The 22,353-nt window shown below is 42.4% G+C and overlaps 1 protein-coding gene across 1 annotated transcript; it reads left to right on the top strand.

Moving 5' to 3' along the window:
* The first annotated feature begins 1,603 nt into the window (after window positions 1–1,603).
* Window positions 1,604–22,278, top strand: yap1 (Yes1 associated transcriptional regulator). Its single transcript, XM_084674567.1, has 8 exons — window positions 1,604–2,292; window positions 3,278–3,513; window positions 10,757–10,875; window positions 11,406–11,519; window positions 15,863–16,032; window positions 17,993–18,126; window positions 19,210–19,322; window positions 19,404–22,278. Exons 1-8 carry the CDS (start codon window positions 2,092–2,094, stop codon window positions 19,637–19,639), a joined length of 1,323 nt encoding a protein of 440 aa, XP_084530693.1. The 5' UTR covers window positions 1,604–2,091; the 3' UTR covers window positions 19,640–22,278.
* The last annotated feature ends 75 nt before the right edge of the window (window positions 22,279–22,353 follow it).

A 22,353-nucleotide genomic window follows, 5' to 3' on the forward strand; every position in this document is an offset into this window, starting at 1 on the left:
TCCCCTACTACTATTTCCACTGGTGTTGTTTGAGAAGTTTAGGTATATGCCACTTGACTCTGTATAATAGTGCAAAAGCAAACCAACCCAAAATATCAAAGTGTACTACTGAATTTATCACAGACAATTATAAAATAGTGGCATCAATGTGCATACATTTTTTATAAAAACTATAGTGTTTTTTAAATTCAGGAATATCTTGAAATCTGACTGCAACTGCATTCAATTAATGCTGGAATTTTCCATGTACAGTGATACCAAACAACAACCCTCCAGATGGAAATGAACAGTCTGCCTAAATCTGAGACAAGAAGTGCAAAGCTGACCAATAACCATAGCGCCCCCATTCCTGCTAAGTGGGTGGTCCCCCCAGGGTGAGGGTAACTGAGGGGAAATCTTGAACATTGGGGCCCATCTTTTAATGTGTCTGAATGAATTACAATGATCTGAAAGTGAATGCTTTACCGACACAATGGACTTGTCTTGACTGTTCGGGCATGCAGTGTTTTATTCTAATTTAGTCAAGCAAAGCAGTGAACTACAATCTTTGAACAAATAATGCAATAAAGAGTCATCATTAACAATTTATTAAGTGTCAGGGTATTGATATATATTTTACTACTTCTTTATTTGAAAGAAGTGTAATACATCAATGATACCAGCTATTAAGTTACCTCCTACTGAATATATTCACACACTCACAAACATACATATATCTTTTTTTTTTTTTTTTTTTACATATTTGACCAATTAACAATTAATGTCATAAGAGATCAACAGAAAATGTTGCTGTCTCTTCGTTTTATATGATTCTAAAGTGTGGAGCAGGTTTACACAAATAACAACAAACTGAATGTATGTGAACTGTAAACTACACAGCGCTCTTTTTATTAAAAGTAAAGATGTGCAAAGATGGCAATTTTTGCCTAGTAAAGAAGAATAGCTGGAAACAGTGGCACCCTAATCCATTCACCATGCCTTTACAGTCCTGGAGAGGATAAATAAGGGGTTCATAATCATTCACTCGCTAAATGTATGGGAAAAGAGCAGAAACAGAGCCCCAACATCCATAGAGATTGGATCTTGACAAAATGATTTCTCAATGGAACGAGGAGAGTAATTTGCATAACAATTATGGGAACTGCATAGAACTACTTTTTCGGCAGCACTGTAGAAAAAAAAAAAAAGTTTCATTGTGCATTTTGATTGGACAACTTCAAGTGCGGTCCAAAGCTGGCATAATTTGTTATTTTTAAAGTGGAATTGAGAGAATGTTCGCTTATAGTTTAAGAAATAATGTCAAATAAGAAATAATGTCAAAATATTTGCCAATCTAAATTTAGTAAAAAATAATTCAAACCAATTGATCCAGCAAACATAAAATGTGTTGGCAGCCAGCCTATGTTAGAATATTAAATGTAGTCTGTGGATTTAATCAAAACAAATCAACATCAATTCAAGTTTTAACTGGACAGAATAGTGTTATTATGAAGCTAGCTTCCCACAAGGTTCTTGTCCCAATTAATGATAAGCTCCGCCTCTAGTGAGGCAGGATCACATGAGTCATAAAGTTTGATGTCCTGCCCGAAGTTTAGAACGAAGTCAGGCTCAACTTGAGAACAGTGAAAGGGCAGTGATTTGCAATGCGCGCTGTCACTCGTTCTTCTTTGGGTAAAATGCTGCGGGCCCGTCAGTAGTTGTTTGCAGTTGGTACTACTAGCCTATTTGAGTTTTTAACTGGAAATCTCTTGTAGCTGTATGTTTTTTGTGTGGAGAAATACACTTCCAGAGTGGTGTAGATATGCGCGTTGTTATGTGTGCAAGCGTGGCCTTTGGAAACAGCAGAAAGAAGTTTTCTTTTACTGGAGATTACGATAGCTAACATAATATTGTTGAAGATAACTTTAACCTACATAAGAAGCCTACAAGACTACACAACTAATTACATTTTTGAGTCACCTGGATTAACTTGGTCAAGATTTACAGTTTGGAAGTCCGTGAAATTTAGGGGTTCTTAGCCTATACTAGGGCCTACTTTGTTTTGTTGTAACTTTTTTCGGACACAACATTTTTCATAAATTTATTGGGATAATGGATCCGAGCCAGCACAATCCGCCTGCGGGCCACCAAATCGTCCATGTCCGGGGGGATTCTGAAACAGATTTGGAGGCACTTTTCAACGCCGTGATGAACCCGAAAAATACAATCGTACCCCCTTCTGTACCTATGAGGATGAGGAAGCTGCCAGACTCCTTTTTTAAACCACCGGAGCCCAAGTCTCATTCCAGACAAGTAAGTAGCCTAACCCTCGCACAATTGAACAACAATACCCAACTTGGACAACAACTTAAAATGTAACACACACAGTTGCATTCAAAACTTTTATACGAAGTTTATATGATAGTCCCTGATTCCTAAATCCATAAAAATATGTAATTCATTGCAGAACAGTATGTCAATGTTGTAGTGAAAGCCTATTTAAACCGTCACACAATGGTAGCCTTATAAGGGAGAGTTGAAAAAGTTCTATAAATTGACAGGCAGGCTACTTCAATCTGTTACATCTGTAGGCCTTCGTCAACCCCCAAAATCCCCCAAACCAAAATCTCACCCCTTTAATTTCTCTGTCTAAAGATGTATATGATTAATATGATTATTTAACTTTGGAGTTTATGCAAGATTGAGGAATTGACTGCCTCTAATGGGGATATGTATTAAGGTTTAAGTTAGCCTAGCATTTTTTAACAAACTTAGTTTTCATATGCATTATTAAGCCTACCTTTAGTAACTTTCTAAACTAGTTATCATTCGCTGAGTAGCCTAAACTCTGCGCATGCGCAGTATCACAATAGCACCGACGTGTCGGAGTCGGCCTATGAGCTCCCGGGACGTCCCGGGACGTCCATGATGATTTCCAGTAATTTAGTTGCAGTCAGTACATGGCTCCTACTCACGTCCTGTTTTAAAACTTCATTACAAATACAAATATGTTTCCATATTTAATTGCATGTAGTCTTTATAGTGATTTAACTTATAAATGGAACCTAGATCATGAGGCAAAATACCTTATGAACCATAAATACATTTTTATATTCGGTTGATCCTGTCAAATACATTTGAAATATACTTATTTTCTGAGATTCTGACCCATGTTAAGTCTTCTCGCTCACTCTTTCTGCCCCCCCCCCCTTTCTCTTTCTGCCCCCCCCCCCCCCCCCCCCCCCCCTTTCTATCTGTCTCGTCCCCTGTTTTTCTATGTTCCTCCATTTAACTCCAGGCTAGCACAGACGCAGGCACTGCAGGCACTCTCACCCCCCAGCATGTCCGTGCCCACTCGTCCCCTGCCTCCCTGCAGCTTGGAGCAGTCCCCTCTGGCTCCCTTGCCAGCATGGCCCCTGCAGGGGCCCCCCCTCAGCATCTCCGCCAGTCCTCATATGAGATCCCTGATGACGTGCCCCTGCCCCCCGGGTGGGAAATGGCAAAGACAGCCTCAGGACAGAGATACTTCCTCAAGTAAGTGTGCTGTCACTTGACACCCAATCGTCCACATTTTGTTTGTATGAACAAGCAATTATGCTTTTCATTCACTTTGTGTTTCAGGAAAAGATAAACATGCTTTTAAAAATAACAACCAAAGATGATTTAGTGTAGGATCTTCAAAGGTGCTCTATTACGGTATTAAATGACAATAGTTATACACTAATTACAGGTCATAGTTTCCCCTGACCCCTGCAAACAGAATTCTTCCCTATTGTGTAAACTGCCCATCTAGAGCTGAGTACATTATTGGTGTATTTGGTGTCTGTTTCTTGAGCTCAAGTTTCAGAGGAAACAATGGACCACTGTAGCTGCCCCAGACTGAAAAGGACCATCAGGTCTGCAAAACTCATCTTCCAATCAGTGAATCTCTTCTACTTCAGTGAGCCAAAGTAAACGTAGGAGATACTTGTTGTACTAGGGACGAGGGGCATAACAGACTATCTGCCAGTCAGTTATAGAAAGTTATAATATATTTTTAAAGATATATTAAGTTTCTTTATTTCTTTGTAGAATCAATGTCACATTGTGTGTTTTCTGTTTAATCTAGAAATGGAATCCAACCCCACTGCATTTTTTATTTCTTTATTTTGTAGTCTTTGTCTTTAGTTTTCTGAAAAATAACTTTCTGACCATCTTGGTCTGGACAAACATGATAACCCAAATTTAGGTGGATGAAAAGAAAGCTTTCAGAACCAGATGTTTAAGCGTCTCACATCTGGAGCACATCTGGACAATTTAGGGTATTTCTCCTGAAGTTGTACAACAGGGTTGGGGGTAGGACAGAATACAAGCTAGTGAGAGAGAGAATGCTACACAGACTTGTAGAATGTTTGAAAACTGACTCCATCTTATGAAACTAGAGACAGACAGGGAATTGAATGTAAAATATAAGGCAATGAGAAACATCCATTTGGAAACAGTGGCTCAAGACTCATAAACATGTCAATCCTGCTTTGTTGTGTAGGCATTGATTATCACAGTACATGGTCTTCATGGGCTGCACAAACGAGTGCACAAACCTCTTCCCACAGTTTTCCTCCTTTAGCCTTGGAATGATGGTTCTTTATTCAATTTGTTCTTATCGACTATGTTAGTGTTTGAATTTCCCACAGGAAGCTGATATAGTTTGTCAACAACTTCCTCAATCTCAGTTTGTGACTCATAATTACTTCCTTAATGTTGAGAATATTGCCTCATACTCACAGTTTCTTAATTTGGGTTGATGCCATGACTGACAAACTATTGATTCAGATTCAGAATGTTCTTCACATAATCTAAAACATTGTTAGGCCTATACTTGGTGGACCTGATGTCCATACAATACAGTCTATGCAGAGATAATTACTTTCTCTAGTATACACCTTCCATGTTCATTACGATCATTTTCCCAATTACTGGTAAAGATCCAATCTAAAGTTCCTCCTTCTGTGGAGGTCCATGCTGGTGTGCATGTGAGGCACCCCCAGAAAACATCCTCTATTTGCCACAGATCAAAGTGCAGAAACTCGATCTGAAATGAAAAGCGACCTCAGCAGCGCTGCTGGGGAAAAGCTCCTATTTATAAACAAGGGTTGTCTGACCCAGGAGGAGCGGTACAGAAGAGAGAAAGAGAAGGGGAGAGAGACAGAGGGAGAGAGTGAGTGAGAAAGAGAGAAGGGCAGAGCAAGGCAAAGAGGCAGGAAGCAAGGGTTTGTATTTCATTTCGTGACCAGTGCTATGTCCTCCACTACACATTCACCTTTAGTCATATATCAACATAATTAAGGAATGAACGTTCAGATCTAGTCTTGCATGAGTCATTGGGAATCCTTTCCAAGATAGGGCCCTTGAAGCTGTGTATACAGTTTGGTGACTCACAGCACTGTAGTTGCTGCTGTCCCACTGCCTTTCAAACAAGTTTCCGTTTTAGTATGAATAGAGTCATGACGCTGCGATGATGGTGCTTTTGTGTCAATGGAGTTCAATGGCAGCCATGTGGAGATGACTGGAAGAGAAGCTCTGGCCCTTCCTTTGTCCCAGCAGAGAAACAGTGAGCTTTATTCAGACCTTAGGCCGGGCCATCCTCATGTGAGCAATCCCAAAATAGACAAATGGTTGAGACCAAGTTTCAAGATTGGAGTGGAAGGGGGCACGATTTCTCCTTTACTTTGTTTTATAGAAATTGAATTTGAGAACTGGTGTGTTATTTATTGATTGGACTCCAATTCCAAATCAATGACGGTCCCGTTAGTTTGGAGCAGTTGTTTTGCTGAATGAAGATAGTGGTGGGGGTGGGAGCAATCTCCTGCCTCTCTTTCCCAGTTTGTCTGGGTGGTTTCATTAAAAACCCTGAGCAAGGAGAGGATTGGGAAAATGTCAACATGCTCTGTTGACCTTTCCTCCTCTTTCTTCCAGCAGTTTGCTGTGGCCTTTGATTTATAACAGCAGGGTGAGGGGGAGGGTCACCCTGTTTGTTGCCGGGATGGGGGCAGGGCTAGTTTTGAGGGCTGGGTCATAAACTAATGAAGGTTTCTAATTTAGATGCACCAGTGAAATAGAGGGGCTAATCAGTGCTTCCGCTGGCTTATTAAATGCAGCTTTCATTGGTTTTCACTCTATGGGAAGCCAGACTAAACATAGAGAAGCTTTAGGGGGCGTGTCTGTTGTGTGACCTGGAGGCCAGGGTGTTGCTTTTTGATTGAAGCCACTTGTTCCGTTTTCCCGCAGACTTTTAGATCAGGCTGTGAACAGTCTTTAGACAATGGTGTTCATAAGAAGACTATTGTTACCACACTGCTAACTATGGCGCTGATTATTTTTCTGCTTCTGATTCTTTTCACCTTTTAAACTTTCACTCTTAGGGGTGGTCTGGAAATGGTCACTTCTTTAACTTCTTGCTACACTACATGAAAGCGGCCTTAATTTAATTTAGGATTAACGTTAAACTTATAGACTCAGGTTCTCTTTTTTCCTAATGTTTCTTTTCTTTTTTTACAGTGCAGTTATATTGTAAATTGACAAACACATTTTTCCTGTTCCAAATTGAGGTGTCTTGATTTCTACCTTCTACAACAACAACCATATGGACACTCGGCCAGTCAGCAAATCATGTTTTATTGGGAGCATATGCACACAGACAGTTAGCCTTTTGTCCAGAGTTTTTGTAGACCTGCAAGGACTGCGCAAGGTATTTCATTATTTGATTGACATTCAAGCATCAACTGTGTTTCAACCCATGTAAACACAATTATCTTTTTAGTTCAATTTATTGAACAATGTTTAAACACTTTATCAAGTTGTTCAGAACGAATTAATGCAACAAACTGAAGTATTCGTCTATCTGGACTGGGTTTTAAGATCTGTCCTTTTGGCACAGTTGTGTAAAATAGTGGAATAGCATAATATCTTTCTGTTGAACCAAATGTGCTCAGTCTAACTATCATCATTTAGAAATTGAATCAGTCATATAAATGCAACCATCTGTTACTGTGACTGTTCTGTTGCCTTCTACATGTCTGTTGCCATAATATCACACTTCAGTATAAGCTTCTTATGCTTTGCATAACTCTTCAACTTGTGAAAATGCTAATTGGATTTTCTTTTTGCAGCTATTTTAAACAGTGGGCAGAGTATTTTAGAAATCACGTTGGGTGAACTATGCTGTGGGTCTGTGTAAAGCCTTCATTTGGAGCAACTTTGTGTTTGTCAAACTTTTGGTTTATTGACCACACACAGGCAAACCTCTTCCTGTTTAACAGCTCAGTACACATATGGGACTGTGTGAAAGCCATGTCAGTGTTGACCAATGAAACCTTTTCTTCAGACATCAATGCCTCAATTGTCACAAAGTCATCTTGATGTATTTGGTCTTCCTTCTGGAGAAGTCGACTCATAGATTTTGTGCTTACTGGTATGCCGTTAGGGACAGCACGTCCTGTCCTGCTCTGAATAATGATAAATTAGGGATGAATGCATTTCACACATGCATTTCTCCATTCTAGGTGCAGTAAAAAAGTGGTAAATATTCTTCAAGAAGTCCGTCTATCAAGCATCTTACTAGAGCCATAAATCCCTTGTGACATACTGACTAGTCCAGGATTTTTGTCAATTAATTGCTTCGTTAGTGAGTGGGGCGATATGAGTAAATCTTTCAAAGAAAAGCTTGAATCCACAATAGGGTCACAGAGCTTGGCCCAATAATCTCTCTTGATGATGTCCTGCTGATAGAGAAGCAGCCAGGCATTTGAGGCCAGCCAGGGTGGAGGTGGCGATCTTCATCTGAAAGCACTCAATATATCTGACCTCCCTCAGAAAACTTTACAGTCATAGCCTGGCCTGGCCTACACAGACACCCAGTCAAGTAGATCTACAATCACACTGCCTTGCTCCCATGATGGGGATTGGAAAGCCTCAGTTAGCGCCATTGCTAACTTCTGTCCGTGGAGTGTATTTGAAGTTGACACCATATGAAGAAAAGTAGTCTCACTGCAGGTTCATATGTGATGAGAAATATATATATATAGGAGTGATTGATAAAAAAAAATTACTTAATTCAGGTTTAGTCATTACAACACAATAGCAAATGAGTTAAATACACACTGTAGCTAATCAATTAAGTTTAGTTAAGTTATGTCCTGATGTGTAGAGTCCAAAAGAGCATAGCCACCTTCAGCATGTGACATTATAAATAACTCTGCGACAATAAACACTACCCTGATAATTGGGCCATCAATCAAAGAGATGTCGAGGGCTTGGGTGGATTCAGAGCCCACAGGGTTCTTTGCTAGCCCTCAGCCCCACCACGTTGACAGCTGGAGTGGAAATGTATAAGCCAAGCCCCAGGCACCGGATCCGGCTTGGTCATGGATCAGCATCCTGGAGCCTGCACCGGAAGCTGTGCCTTCACTGGTTGCGCCACTCTGGCATTTGCTGTGCAGTGTCTGCTGAAAGAGCTAATGACAGGGATTACAGTTAGCTCCCAGTGTTTTTGAGAGAGTTAAGTCTCCAACTGACCCAGTACTAGTTTACTGAGTAGCCAGAACACTGCCTGGGGGATTGAGATAAAGAGTAAGAGAGGACAGACAGGAGACAAGCTGTTTTGACTCTAAGGGCATATACAAGAGCCAAATCAAGGAGCAGGCCTCGGCATACTTCAGGAAAACCTCACAGCTGGTGGTGTTCACCTAGCCCAATAGGTACTGTGACCTTGGCCATGACTTGATCATGTTTGTCAACAGGGAGTGCTGTGAATTAAGCATAACATCATTTTTCTCTTCGTCGTAATGTGTGAATGGATGATTTTTCACATGTGAAGTCTAGTGATGGATGACTAGCCCCTGGTAACTCATTCACCAGTTCCCTGAATGCCCCCAGAGATCCACTACCATATGGTCTGTGACTTCAGTGCATTTTACTGAAAGCTTGGACAACCAATTTATGATATCAGAAATACTTCTCCTTATCAAGCTGAACGGGTCACATATTTTGGAGCAGTGGACAGTGTTGTGTGTAGGGTTGTTGCGAGGATAGGGTTCTTCAGAACGAACCCAATTTTACAAAGAGGCTTACTGCTATTTTCCCTGTTAATAAAAATATGTAATTGTTAATACTGCTCTAGACTCTTACAGTGAGCTTTGAAATACTCCCAGTTCTGTTATCCTTTACCTGTCCAATAGCAAGATACCTGTTCTAAATGAGCTTTACGGGACATATAGGCCTGACATTTATATTAAACCCTCCTTCTCTCTCGCCCCGCACCCTTCTCTCAGCCCTCTCTCCCCTCCCCTCGCCAGAAAATGTCATAGTTTCCAGAGCAGGGAGGAGAAGGCAGAGCAGGGAGGAGGGGGCACATTGAATGTAACAGGACCACAGCAACTCATACAGCCAATAGAGCTCTGAGGGATTGTTTCCGTAGTTGCTGCCCCCCCCCTTCCATCTCTCTCTGTCTCTCTCTCTTTTTCTCTTTTTTTGATAGTCCTCTCTCCCAACCCCCTGTGACCCTTCTCAAGGGGCCCCTCACGTCTGAGCAGAGTTGGAGCTATTTTGCTCAGTTTGTTGTGTGTGTGTGTGTGTGTGTGTGTGTGTTTGTCTGTGTGTGTGTGTGAAGTTTGGGGGTGGGGTTGATGGGGGGATTTGGCAGCTCCTTTGATCACCAAAGCATAAACAAGAGGGGGCTTGAAAATGGGTGGCTTTGTGTGTGGGGAATGGGAGAAGTGCTGAGTCAGGCTTCTCTCTCTCTCTGTGCTGGGACAGAGAGCAGACAGGCAGGCAGGGATTACCTCAGAGGCCAAGAGAAACTCTGGATCTCACACTTCACTCCAGCTGCTGACATATCTGTGCTAATGGCACTTTTGGATTAAATTAACATTGTATTGGCTGAGTTAGAATAGGGTGGAGTACTTTTGACTCTCTCCAGAATGTGATGATGGAACCCAAAAGTTGCATACTGAATAGGGATTAACATTTCAATTGCAAAATTATACAATAAATAAATAATGTGAATAAGTATATGTATAATGATGGTTAGGCCATGCTTATTTGAATCATTCAATGATTGTTGTGTTTTGTCCTTGCATTATTATGTCTTGAGTATCCCAGCCATTTGCATGAAAGGAAGGGTTTCTTAAATGGATAGTAAAAAAACAAAACAAATGAATAGTGGGGTTTTGGGTCGTAGCTCAGTCTGTGCTTTTGTCAAGAAGGTGAAAGCTTTGTAAATGTGGCGCCAGATTGTTAAAGCCCCTGACACTCCACTGTGTCCGAGCCGCTTCCAGGAAAAAAGACCCCCTGTGTTGAGCCCTGGGACTGACCCCCCTGAATAGAGAGGGTCCTGCTCGGGAGAGGAGGGTTTCCTGTATTAGCTTTCCATCTTAATCAAGCAACAAGTACCAACAAAGCACTAATTATCAATGCCTTCACAGCACGCAAGACAATGTGGCAACCCAGTCCCCCCACCCGCCCCCTCAGGGAAAGACAAGCCATAATAGATGGAGCAACAGTGTCTGAAGTTGGTTGCATTGCATTCAATCATTGCCTCCTTAGTGTGCAATGCAGTTTACTGAATGTTGTTCGGGTTACTCCCTAACAAAGGTTTATTTGCCACTTCTGGTGGATAATTAAAAGATTATCATGTCATTTGATTTATCCTATTAGAAAGTAATTTGCACTTCATTATTTCCACAGATACATTTCTACATTTCATTACATGTTGTTGCTCTCTCTTTCTTTGTTACTGAAGTCACCTTGACCAGTCCACCACCTGGCTGGACCCTCGCAAAGCCCTTCTCCAGATGAACCAGGCCGCGCCTGCCAGCCCTGTGCCAGTACAGCAACAGAACATTATGAGCCCAGCCACCGGTCAGTACCAATCTTGAAATACTTACTCTTGGTACTCTTTTAATGTGTTACATCAAACTCAAAATCCCAGACTAAATACAAATTAAGCTCCCAAACTGAGTGTAGACATGTACACAAATATCCACATGTACACCAACAAGAGCTGCCTCAGTACAACCTGTGTGGAATTTGCCCCAGGTAAGGTTGAAGGTAGAGAAAACTTGACTAGTCCTGTCCAACATGTTTGTGGAGCTGCTTGGCAGTACAGTCTTTTTTTTCTCTTATTTGTTTCAACTTCCTTCAGTAGTTGTAACAGTATTATAACTCTATTCACGTGTACATGTATAAAAGAAGACAAGGTCATTGCTACCCTACACTATGGTGGTTGAGTGTCAGCATACTCATCCATATATAGTTTTGTTTACAACTTGGTAATCTGTTCAGTTTCACTGCCAGTCTATTTCAACACAGTACCACTCTCATGTGCAGTGAGTGTGTATGCAAGTTTGGTATAGTGGCTCCAAAGCATAACTTGGCCTGTTCTCCCTCAGGTCCTCTCCCTGATGGCTGGGAACAGGCCATTACCTCAGAGGGCGAGATATACTACATCAACCACAAGAACAAAACCACCTCTTGGTTGGACCCAAGACTCGACCCACGCTTTGGTGAGCTCTACAACAGTTATTTATTTTATTTTTTCTAAATAATCTCCTTATGGAAGAATGGAGAACAATGGACAATAATTGTACTTGAATGTTCGTAACTTTTTTCTGTTATTTTTTACACCACAGCATTAGCATATTTAATGCGACTGAAATGAAATTATTGTGGTTGTTGCAGATAAGATGGTTCAAAGAAACGACTTGGCGATACTGTTGAATTCACTTAAGTGCCCTTTTCCCCTTACAGAGCTTAGCTCAGTGATAATTCACACTTCATTTCACTCCACAGCATGGTTCTGCAGTGACTAGTTGGACCATTACTTCATTAAAACCACATTTCAACGTCCCCTTATCCTAGTGATACTACAGACATGGCTTAACCAAGTCAGAGGGAGAGGAAGAAACATAAAACAGCATTCAACCTTTTGTTCACCATTTTAGGGTTTTAGCAACAGCTGAGCTGGCTATTAATCCCCCAGGCAGGCGGAAAGGTAGAGTTAATGTTTCACAGTTTACTTATGCAGTGTTGGTGATGGTGAATTGGTGATAGGCACAGGTACATGTGGTCAGAGTTCCTTTTGGCCATGGGAATGAGCTAATCTCTTTGTGTGCCATGAAGGCTTACAGAGATGAAGGCTCCTGCCTATGTCACTGGGACTCATTTACGCTTGAGGTGCCATCCCTTCATTACCGAGTTGCTCCCCAGGGAAGCTCACATTGCTCATAAAGGCAACTTGTGTGAACAAGCGCACAGTCTGTTATTTTGTTTAAATTTAGCAATATTGTTACAGAACCACTGACAGACACTTTAGAGAGCAGTTTCTGTGCAAGTACGTGCGTGCCCAACTCTGAGGCTGAAAAACAGACTTACTGAGAGAGGAGGAGAGAGGGAGGAGCAGGGAAACTGGGGAGGGGAGTCGGCTCAGATGGGTTAAGCTCTTTGAAGATTTATAAGTCTTGAACGCACAAGCCTGGTGGGCCCCTGAATCAGAGACGTAATGAAAGGGGGGAAAGAGAGGAAGAGAGGGAGCAAGAGAGACTGAGAGGAGCAACAGGGTTAACTCATTCTGTGCCACAGCCAACAGGCTTTTACCTTAACAAGTGTTCATTCTCCAAGACTAGTCATTTTAAAACCACACTTTTTTGACCTCAGATTTATTTATATTTTTTTCAAGTAAACATGAGCATGCATCAAGTTATCTAGTACAGAATTTTTGATTACTTTGGAAAACTACTAAGTACTGTACATTTCAGACAACTCAATTAGAAATGTTAAGTTTGGCAACCATTTGACAGAAACGCATCCAGATACTGGATTTTAAATGCTCCTCCTTTCAAGTTCTTGTTTATGTATGGGATTGGGCTGTCCAGATTCAGAAAGCTCTGCACTGCTGCTATGTGGTTCTCAAATCATAAGCCAGCTGCTTTGATAATGGGGGCTAATTTGAGCTCTGAGAAGAAAAGCTCCAGAGTGCCTTTAACTGAGGGCTGTTGCCGGCTGGCTTTCCCCTGCGTGAGGCCCAGTGCAGGCGCAGCCCCATCCTGCCTTAGCTCCAGACAGACTTGAGTCTGTGCCAGGCCTCTTTATTCTGTGGTCCAGCTCTTAATCTGTTCCAGACCTTTTCAGTCAAAGAACTCCAGTGTGAGAGGGGAGGTGGGGGCAGGGAGAGGCAAGGATAAAGGGGCAGAAAAGAAAGGGAGGAACAGATGAAAAATGCCGACGGGATAAGCATGCGTTCCCTTTAAGATCCGAGGAGGTGGTGAGCAGCAAACAAGCCATGGGTGCACTGGGGCTGAGTTCAAAAGGGGGCTGGCCTATGAGAGTATACTAGAACCCTCATGTTGTTTTTCACACATCCTCTGGAAGAACAGCAAGGAGAAAATACTCACAGAGCCTAAAACACACATGCTTTGTTTCTCCGTCTTTTTATATGTTGTGCTAAAGCCTCAATGCCAATCTCTGTTCCACCGTGAGCTATCAGTCATGTGCTGCTGTTGCTATCATAGCACTTTACCAATGAGGTTGGCACCTTATTGCCAGGCGCTTAATGATGTCACTCTTGCGAAGTGCTCATCGTTTCCAGTGGGGTTGTGGGCCAGCAGTGTGGCAGCTTGACAGCACTTTCCATAGATCACATGGGAAAATGTCAAACACATTTAGCATTTTGTATTTACATATTAGTTTATAAGAATATAAAAATGCAATGTATTCAAGAGGGTTTCTGAAAACCCAGAAACCCTCTTGAATGTAGACACTAAACTCATTTCCAGATGTGTCTGGCCTACACTGTTGGTGGTCAACTTGTTCTTAGTCCCTATAGTGTAGACTATACGCTTCAAGGTAGACCTGTATTTTTTTTTTTTTATCTCAGCCAGTGTTAGGATGTATTTAATAGCCTTTTCTGATGTAAGATATTAAAGAGCCCTTGTATCTCTTCCTAGCTCAATGTCTTCCCACTTGGGCTTATCTCTAGGCTGGAAATGCAACACCCCCGTAAGAGCCTTTTTTAACTTGTTAAATCAACACCAGACAAATATTGACCCAGGCTTCAAAGGTGCTGTGCGCTGGTCATTTATAGGGCACTTCCCACAGGAGGCACTCCCTCAACTCTACCTTCTTTGGGAGGGAGATCTCTTGCTCAAAGAGCCCTGCCCATCAATGGGATGCTGTGATAAGGGCTCTGGTGCAAGCTTGTCGTGCTGCAGAGGAGCGTGAAGAGGACAAAAGGCAGACGGCATTAACCTGTCCCTTATCATAAACATTATCTGCCCCACCACCCACAGCCTCAGGCCCCAGGCCAGCCCTCCACAGCTCCACCCAGGCTCTGTAGCCCACTCATTCACCTCAAGGTGAATGAGTCCTGCTTTCCCATTTTCACCATGATGGAATCCCCTGCCAATGTTTCCCCCGCTCCTTGTTAGTGTATATCCTGCAACATTGGAATTTGTTGAGTCCATAAAGAAGCCCGTGACCCGCATTTAAATGGTGGCTCAAAGGAAAGCTGCTGTGTCTGTTGACATGTTCTGGGGTCTAGTGTGGTGACTGATCAGGCGATCGTTTCCTCTCCTCACGTTGCTTTGACTTGTTGCTTTGCTCCTGACAAATCAACCATGGGTGAAGTGGTCTATGTGCACCAGCTTTGCCCTGGGAGGTGCTAATGGTGCCCTGATAATGGACACAGATCTAGCCACAAAGACTTTGTATCAGGAGTAGATAAGGGAATAGAGAGAGAGAAGTACAATCTGTCAGGGCTGGGCTGCGTGTGGGGGAGGGGTGGTCTGTGCAGCAGTGTGGGAGGTGGGAGGTGGAGCCGGGAGGCAGGGCTGGGTCTGGGGCTCTGCAGCTTCCCAGGGTGAGCCCTGAGCCGTGGCTCATTCAGCCTCTCAGATAGTGTAAACAGACAGTGATTGAATGGTGATGAGCAGAGCCGGGGTGGGCATAACACCGTAAGAGAAATGCAGCACTGCATGAAAATTGCGCCCCTGTCAAGGCTTTGTTTTCATTGGTGCCTCAAGCACATAAGTAAACAGTGATCCTCAAAGGCTCCATTACAGGAACACCTCTTGTGGTCAAGAACATTTGTTCCTTTTTCTCAGTGGTGATAAAATGCGTGGCTGTTTTGCATATATAGAGTCTTGGAGTTTTACATGTGTATTGGCCAAACTATGAAGAGCTGAAAGAGAATAAGATCTTTCATGACATCAGCTGCAAAGTACAGCAATGGCCTAAACACAATTGTTGAAACTGATATTTGTTAATTGTCAGTGCTTAAGGTTTATACATTCGCTTGAAAGCTTGCAGAAACCAAACGCAATCTTCAGTGTCTAGAAAACCAACATGACTAACGGGCATGAGTTAAGTTGAAGATGTCACTGTGCGAATTGTAGGCACTTACAGCTGTTACTCTAATCTAAATCAATGCATGTGAAATGCTCCTGTTGGCTTCTAAAACAAATCACCTATAGTATAAACGATTCATCTACCAGAGAAAACTGTGTAGGCGTTTTGAAGAAAAAGAAACCCATCTGTAATGAATAATTCTGAAACTTAAAAAGCCTGTTATCATCAGGAAGTAGAAGGAGAGCAAGTCTTACAGGAATGATTCAGAGGCATTGCGAAATACATCTCTTGGGATTTCCGTCACCTATACAACCTGCTTCACTGGCTTTGTGCTAAACACATGGAGGTTGACCCTATTCTCTGTCTACCGCATTCAGCAAACATTCTGTCTACAGGTCACTTTAATTTATTCTATGGAAATGTTGGATCTTTTTTCCTGTGGTACTGATAATGAAAATGAATGGCGTCATTTCAAACCTATCCTTTTCTGTTTCCTTCCCGGCAGCTCTAAACCCTCAGCGTATCACCCAGAGTGCCCCAGTGAAGCAGGGCGGCCCGCTGCCTACCAGCCCCCAGACTGGAGTCATGGGAGGTAATAGCCAGATGAGGCTTCTGCAGATGGAGAAGGAGAGGCTGAGATTGAAACAGCAGGAGCTGCTTCGCCAGAGGCCCCAGGTCAGTAGTCCTCAGCTCAGGCCACAAACATCTATACATGATGTTGTGATGGGACAAAAGCCCTTAGCCTGGTATCGCCATACTAATTCGTAAACGGAACCTCTTAGTTCATTTTTCATTTCCAAGGGACAACGAGCGCAGGCCAAAATGCCTCTGAAATGGGAAATAATTTGATAGAACCAAACAGAGCAACGCAACGTCATCTTGGTTGTTTACAAAAAGGCCTCAACAGCTCTCCTCTGTGCAGTCAGCATTTTAAACCTTCCCCATATCTGATAAACAATTGTGATTGGCTCAACCATATTCTGGTCAGAGGGAAATCAATTTGAATGGGAACGTGGCCAGTCCTATCTGCCAGAGCAATTAAAACATGAGCTGCCAGATTTGTCTGCCTCCTGGCTAATAAGCCCTATCCCCTCATTCAGCAAGTCTTGATCAATGCCACACTACCTTGCACTGAGGTGAAGTGAGTCATATGTAGTCATGTGACACTTCCTTCCTCTGTTGGTGTGTCACAGTCCCACCCACAGTGTTGTGATAGTGAGCTGGCCAGTTTACAGAAGGCTGGGCCAGAGCTAAAGAAACAGCTTCATAACCATAAACCTGGTTTCCTGTTAGCTTTGTTTGCTATATCATTAACTACTGTATTGTGGAACAACGTCAGTAAGTAGGAAGTTCACCGAGATGAGATTGCGAAGATGGAGCTGAGTGTGTACACTGTGTGCACATGCACGTGTGAGCATGTGGAGTATGGGAGTCTGCTTGTCTGTGCCTGCTGAAAGTAGTATGTAGGGGTGTTTTATGGGGAGAGAGTTTGAGAGTTAAAGAGGGGTTTGGGGGAAGGGAAAAGGCCACCTTAGCTGCCCCTCTTAAGGAATGTAAACATACTTTTGAGTCTCCTGCAACAGGCCCTCCTGCAGGAAACCAAAATAAACAGACATGGTTAGGAGATAGGATATCTACTAGACAGAATCAACATATTGATCCTTTCAAACCGCCAAGAGCCTTCACAGGTGTGAATTGTTCATATTGATCGTGCGGACTGTTCTGTCACTTCTATTGATAAGAACATTTGAGGGAAGGGTAACTCTTTATTTTCTTTGATGAGGGTACAAGGCAGGGAGTCCTGGTATTAGTCATCATTAGTCAAAGGGTGATCTGCAGCCAGGCGAGGTGTTGGCTCTACTTTGAACTGTCTTGTGAAATAACAGGTTAGTAATGCATCATCTGTCCTGCCCAAACTTACCACACAGTGTGATCTGTGACATCAATAATATAAATCAATAATATGACGATTCTGTGCTGATTTTTGATCAGTCATGCGTGCAGACAGGGCTGTAAAACCATAAAGGATGGTTACAGTGATCAACTTTCATAATCCTTCTTCAAATCAAAACCAGATAGCTGACTTTTGTGCTTGTGATGCTGGGCTGGGCCTTGTCTGTTGCTCAACCCACAAAACACAATAAACACCTCACTTCACCACATCTCACAGAGAAGTCAATACTTTTGTATTCACTGTTGTGTCACACCAGACACCTTTGGAGTTCATACAGTAGCACTGGTGTGGTTTGTCTGGAATGTTCCATTTGATGGACAGCCAAGCAGAAGTACATTGTTTACCAAAAAGTGCCACAGGTATGGGGTTTATCTGTGCCCAAATAGTGTGTTTATAGAAAAATGCCATGTGCTTCAGTAGTATCTGTTGACGGAGCTGGAAACTCAGCATGATGGTAGAGAGGGTCGAGCCATCTGATCTGGTCTTTCATAATCCCTAGACTTTACTTTGTATACAATAACCAATGCGGTGGATATCACACAGCGAACTCAGACCAGCAGGATGCTTCGGCGCACAAGGAGGTCATGTGTTTAGGGAACTCACATTGTCTTCAGTGTGTAGGATCAAGGGAATGTCTCAGTAATGTTAACTAACATGGAGCGTGTATGTTTGTGTCTACAGGAGCTGGCTCTGAGGAACCAGCCTCCGACCAGCATGGACCAGGACGGAGGCCCCCCCAACCCTGTGTCCTCGCCTGGGATGGCCCAGGAAGCCAGAACCATGACGGCTAACAGTACTGACCCATTTCTCAACAGGTGAGTTTTATTTTACATTTCTATTGTAAATAGATGATGATGCCTTTCACTACCAATTGTAATAACAACATCCAAACGTGCAATAGTAAACAACAAAGACAGTGTTTAGGAGCCTGTTAATGGAAATCTCCATGTTTATTATGGGCTTTTGTTTAGCTAGTAACTGTGTGTCCTGTCAGAGGGAGTGTGTGTGCCTGGCAGTGGAGGGAGTTTTAGCCCTGGTGGGAACTGCCTGAGTTACACAAGTAGTAAACAAAGGCCTGTCTTTAGGCTTAACAGTCTTCTCATGGGTATGAGTCATGCAGACCAATAGACTGCTGGAAGTGGTTGCACAATGTTGACCTCTGCTGGACAAGTGGTGTAGCTCTCACTCTTGTGGACATACAGTATATTAAACGTATTGCATGCCACGGTTAACACACCATAGATGCCTGGGGTGTGGTGCGCCTAGTGGCACAGCTCAGTGCCTTGCAATAAGTGGATGAGCTGGGGGCCGAGCGGAATAGCAAGCAGCCCGTGAGAACATGTGGGCCAGTCAGTAGACAGGCCAGTCTGGGGGCCCCTCCCCTACTCTCTACTGCACCCAGCTCTTCCCCTGTTTTCCCTCCCTCCCGTCCTCTCCCCCTCCTCTCCGCTCACAATGGTCTCATTCATACCGCCACTGCCATACTCTGCCTACACATTTCTCTCTGCTAATTAGTATAGGATTGTCAAAGCTCTCTCTCTCTTCCTCTCTCAATATGTCCCTGCATTTATCCGTTACTTCCACTGTGTGTGTGTGTGTGTGCGCGTGTGTGTGTGTGTGTGTGTGTGGGGGGGGGGTTGTAGTGAGCGTAGAGGATTTTGTAGTGAGATATTGTTTCTTCTGAATCTCTAAACAAGTTATCATGCAGTGAGAGGCCTTATGTTAGTAGCCTGCACTCTCATTGAAATATGAACTAGAATTGGAATACAGTTTAGTTCCAATTGGAGATGTTTCTACAGATTCACTGGGGATTTCACTTTGACCCTTTTCTCAGTATTTGTTACTAGTGTGCCATTGTTCTGACCCATGTTTTGCATGTCTGTGTCTTATGTGTTCAGCGGGACCTACCACTCCAGAGATGAAAGCACAGACAGCGGGCTGAGCATGAGCAGCTACAGTGTCCCTCGCACTCCTGACGACTTCCTCAACAGTGTTGATGAGATGGACACAGGTGAGAACACACGAACCATTCAGTGATTCAGACACACACAGGTCGAATGGTTATTAATACTCATGTCTCTTTGGTTTTCAGGAGACTCTCTTCCAGCCTCTTTGGCATCGCAGACAAGCCGTTTCCCAGACTACCTTGATGCCATTCCGGGCACAGACGTCGACCTGGGAACCCTGGAGAGCGAGAGCATGGTGGTGGAGGGTGAGGAGCTGATGCCAAGCCTGCAGGAGGCCCTAAGCTCCGACATTCTCAATGACATGGAGTCTGTGCTGGCAGCCACCAAGATTGACAAGGAGAGCTTCCTCACATGGTTATAGAGAAAGCCACTGTCCTCACTCTATGACGCTCTGATCAGCTGCCTTCTCTCCAACCTGTGAAGGATGCCTGATGCTTCTAAGACTTTTCAGCAGCCCTTTTCCAGACATCTCTCTCTCTCTGTTTCGCCATACGAGGCCAAACTCTGTCGAGTCAGCGGTCCTTCTCTTCTGTCGTTTTTTGTTGTTGCTAGTTTACTTCTTATATCTCTTTTATTTGTCTGTGTCTTCAAGGCTGGCCCATGAACAGACAATTATTCAAGGGTCCCCAAATCTTTCACATGGCTGTCCATACAATCCATCTTGGGTGCCTCTACCCCCCTTCCATAGATGAGCTGGGCATGTGCATGTACTTTTCAGACAGGAACTCCATCATCTGGAGCCTCTGGTGCCTCATTGTTTTGAAGTACAGTGTTAAGCAGCAATACTGTGTTTGAGACTATTGCTTCTAGCAAAAAAAAAACAACATTTTAACTTTGGCCTTTTACACTTAAGACCTTCTTTCTTTTTTCGGAGCCTGAGAAACCAAAAATGATGTATGTGAAGTGAATAGAACAATACTGATTTGGAATTAAGGTGACATGAGACCCAGTGAGGACGTGCTGTCTCTTGGGGGGATTGCGGTGGAGGCTGGAGCCTGGGGGACCTACATAACTGCTTGGCTGTGCCAGCGAGTCTAAGTTAATCCTTTGTCAAATCAAGTGCCTTCAGTTGTATTTTTTGAGAGAGGAGCGAAGCAAAGCATTACCAAGTTTCTGTACTGCAGCATGAAGCAGTAGAGAAGACACTGCATCGTGAAACCCAACCACACTCTCCATTACCTACACTAATGATCAATAATCAAAAGTATATTTCTGTTTTATAAAACATATTATAATGGAACTGACAGAACTTTTTTGTAATGAACCTCAGCTCATTTGTATTTCAGACTTATTTGAGGCTGATTCTGTCTTGTTTTATCTCTAAAGAATATTGTATGTTAGGTTATTACATGTGTTATAGATCAGACTGCTTATTTGCTGATACTTGTTTTTAGGTGGATTTATACATTTTAACAGGGTCACCTTTCAGCACATCACAGCAACAGATTTTATTCACCGAGAGGGAATTTTCCGATTTACAAACGACAAGCTTTGTTTCCACATAAACAGTTCTATATGACTTTAGTACTATTGTACCCATATATATCGCGTTGTATCCCTGTTGTGCTATAATATGCTTCAAAATGAACCAAAATAAGAAACAAAAAACAAACAAACAAATGCACTTGGATCCATAAGAAGTTTAAACAACAGGGAATGAGTGACATTGCATGTAACATGTCAAACGGATGTATCTTGCTGGCCTGTGCCATTCTGTGCTGTGCTGAAAGGAAGAGGCTGCTCACAGATGATGGTTAGGACATGTTTTAGCTGGTCAGAGGAGGGTGATATGAGGGTTAGAGAAGTAGAGTAGAAGTTAGCCAGGGTTTGATTGGTAAATGGTGAGTTACACAGACTGTATGTAAAAAAGATCAAAAACAATCAGCTATGATTTCAGTCAGGAATTGTTGTGACAGATTCCAAAGAGTTTTTGTTGTTGTTGTATGTTTGTTTTTGTCATGATTCTCTCATGTATCATCTCCCTTTTGGAACAACAGACAAAATGATTTGATTTGTTAACTTGTGTAAGCCTAAATGTATAAGCTAATGAGAAAATGATGTACAGTTGAATTTAAGTTTTTTGATGGAGACGTGAGTAAATCTAGCTAAGAGAGCTCATTTGTAGATGTGATGGTGGTATTGACTGACTAACACGGTGAGTTGTAGAACAGAAATAGTATGGTTCTTCCAGAGTGCTTGTTGTGTCACATGTTGTTTACATTTGTTTGGATCTAGAGGACACTACAGCAAAAGATAAGTACATTTAAATCCTAATAGTTGCTTTTTCTTCCTCATCAGAATATGTGCATTATTAGATGTTTACAGTATGAGTACACTATCAAAATGTGTATATAGCGGATCAGCAATTTACAGCCTTCTCTAGATGTTTTTTTTTTACCCAGTAACATCAAGTGACTTGTGACATTGAATGCATTGTCAGTTGATGTTAACTGCATAGATGCAGTGTCAACTTTACAGAACAAATGTACAGATTGGAGACAGATTTGTGTTATCGTGGGAATTGACAACTGATTCTGGTTAAGACTTTTCCACTCAGATTATATTTATCTTGCATCAAGTATGTTGCTGGTGGCTAAAGATGGACAAACAGTGTTGGTGTGTGAACAATGCAACTAAAGTGACTTTTTAAAGATGGTGGTACAGTACACTACAGTGCTTATATTGCACGACTACAGAATTTTAACTATAAATGATGTATTCGTCACAGAAACCATGATTCTATGCTTAGTTAGCGTGTTATTGTCTGAATATTGTAGCTGTTTACTGTCTTTGTAGAAGTAGAACTAATCACACAAGTTAAAGGATTGGTATTTAGATATTTCTAAATGCACATGAAATGACTTTATATTCAGCATTGATGATCTGTTAATTTTTGATAGATACATATGTGCATGTATTTTAGAACCATACATTCTGTTACATTATATCTCTTTATATAATACTTTTAAATTGGCCTGAAATAAAGTATATACTTTGTTATTGTTGTCTTGTGACATTCTACACACTGCTTGACCTAACAGCAGCTCACAACAAAGATACATTATTTGTATAATC

The sequence above is a fragment of the Hypomesus nipponensis genome, chromosome 15 (genome assembly GCF_054491055.1).
Source record: "Hypomesus nipponensis isolate SF chromosome 15, ASM5449105v1, whole genome shotgun sequence".
NCBI lineage: Eukaryota > Metazoa > Chordata > Actinopteri > Osmeriformes > Osmeridae > Hypomesus > Hypomesus nipponensis.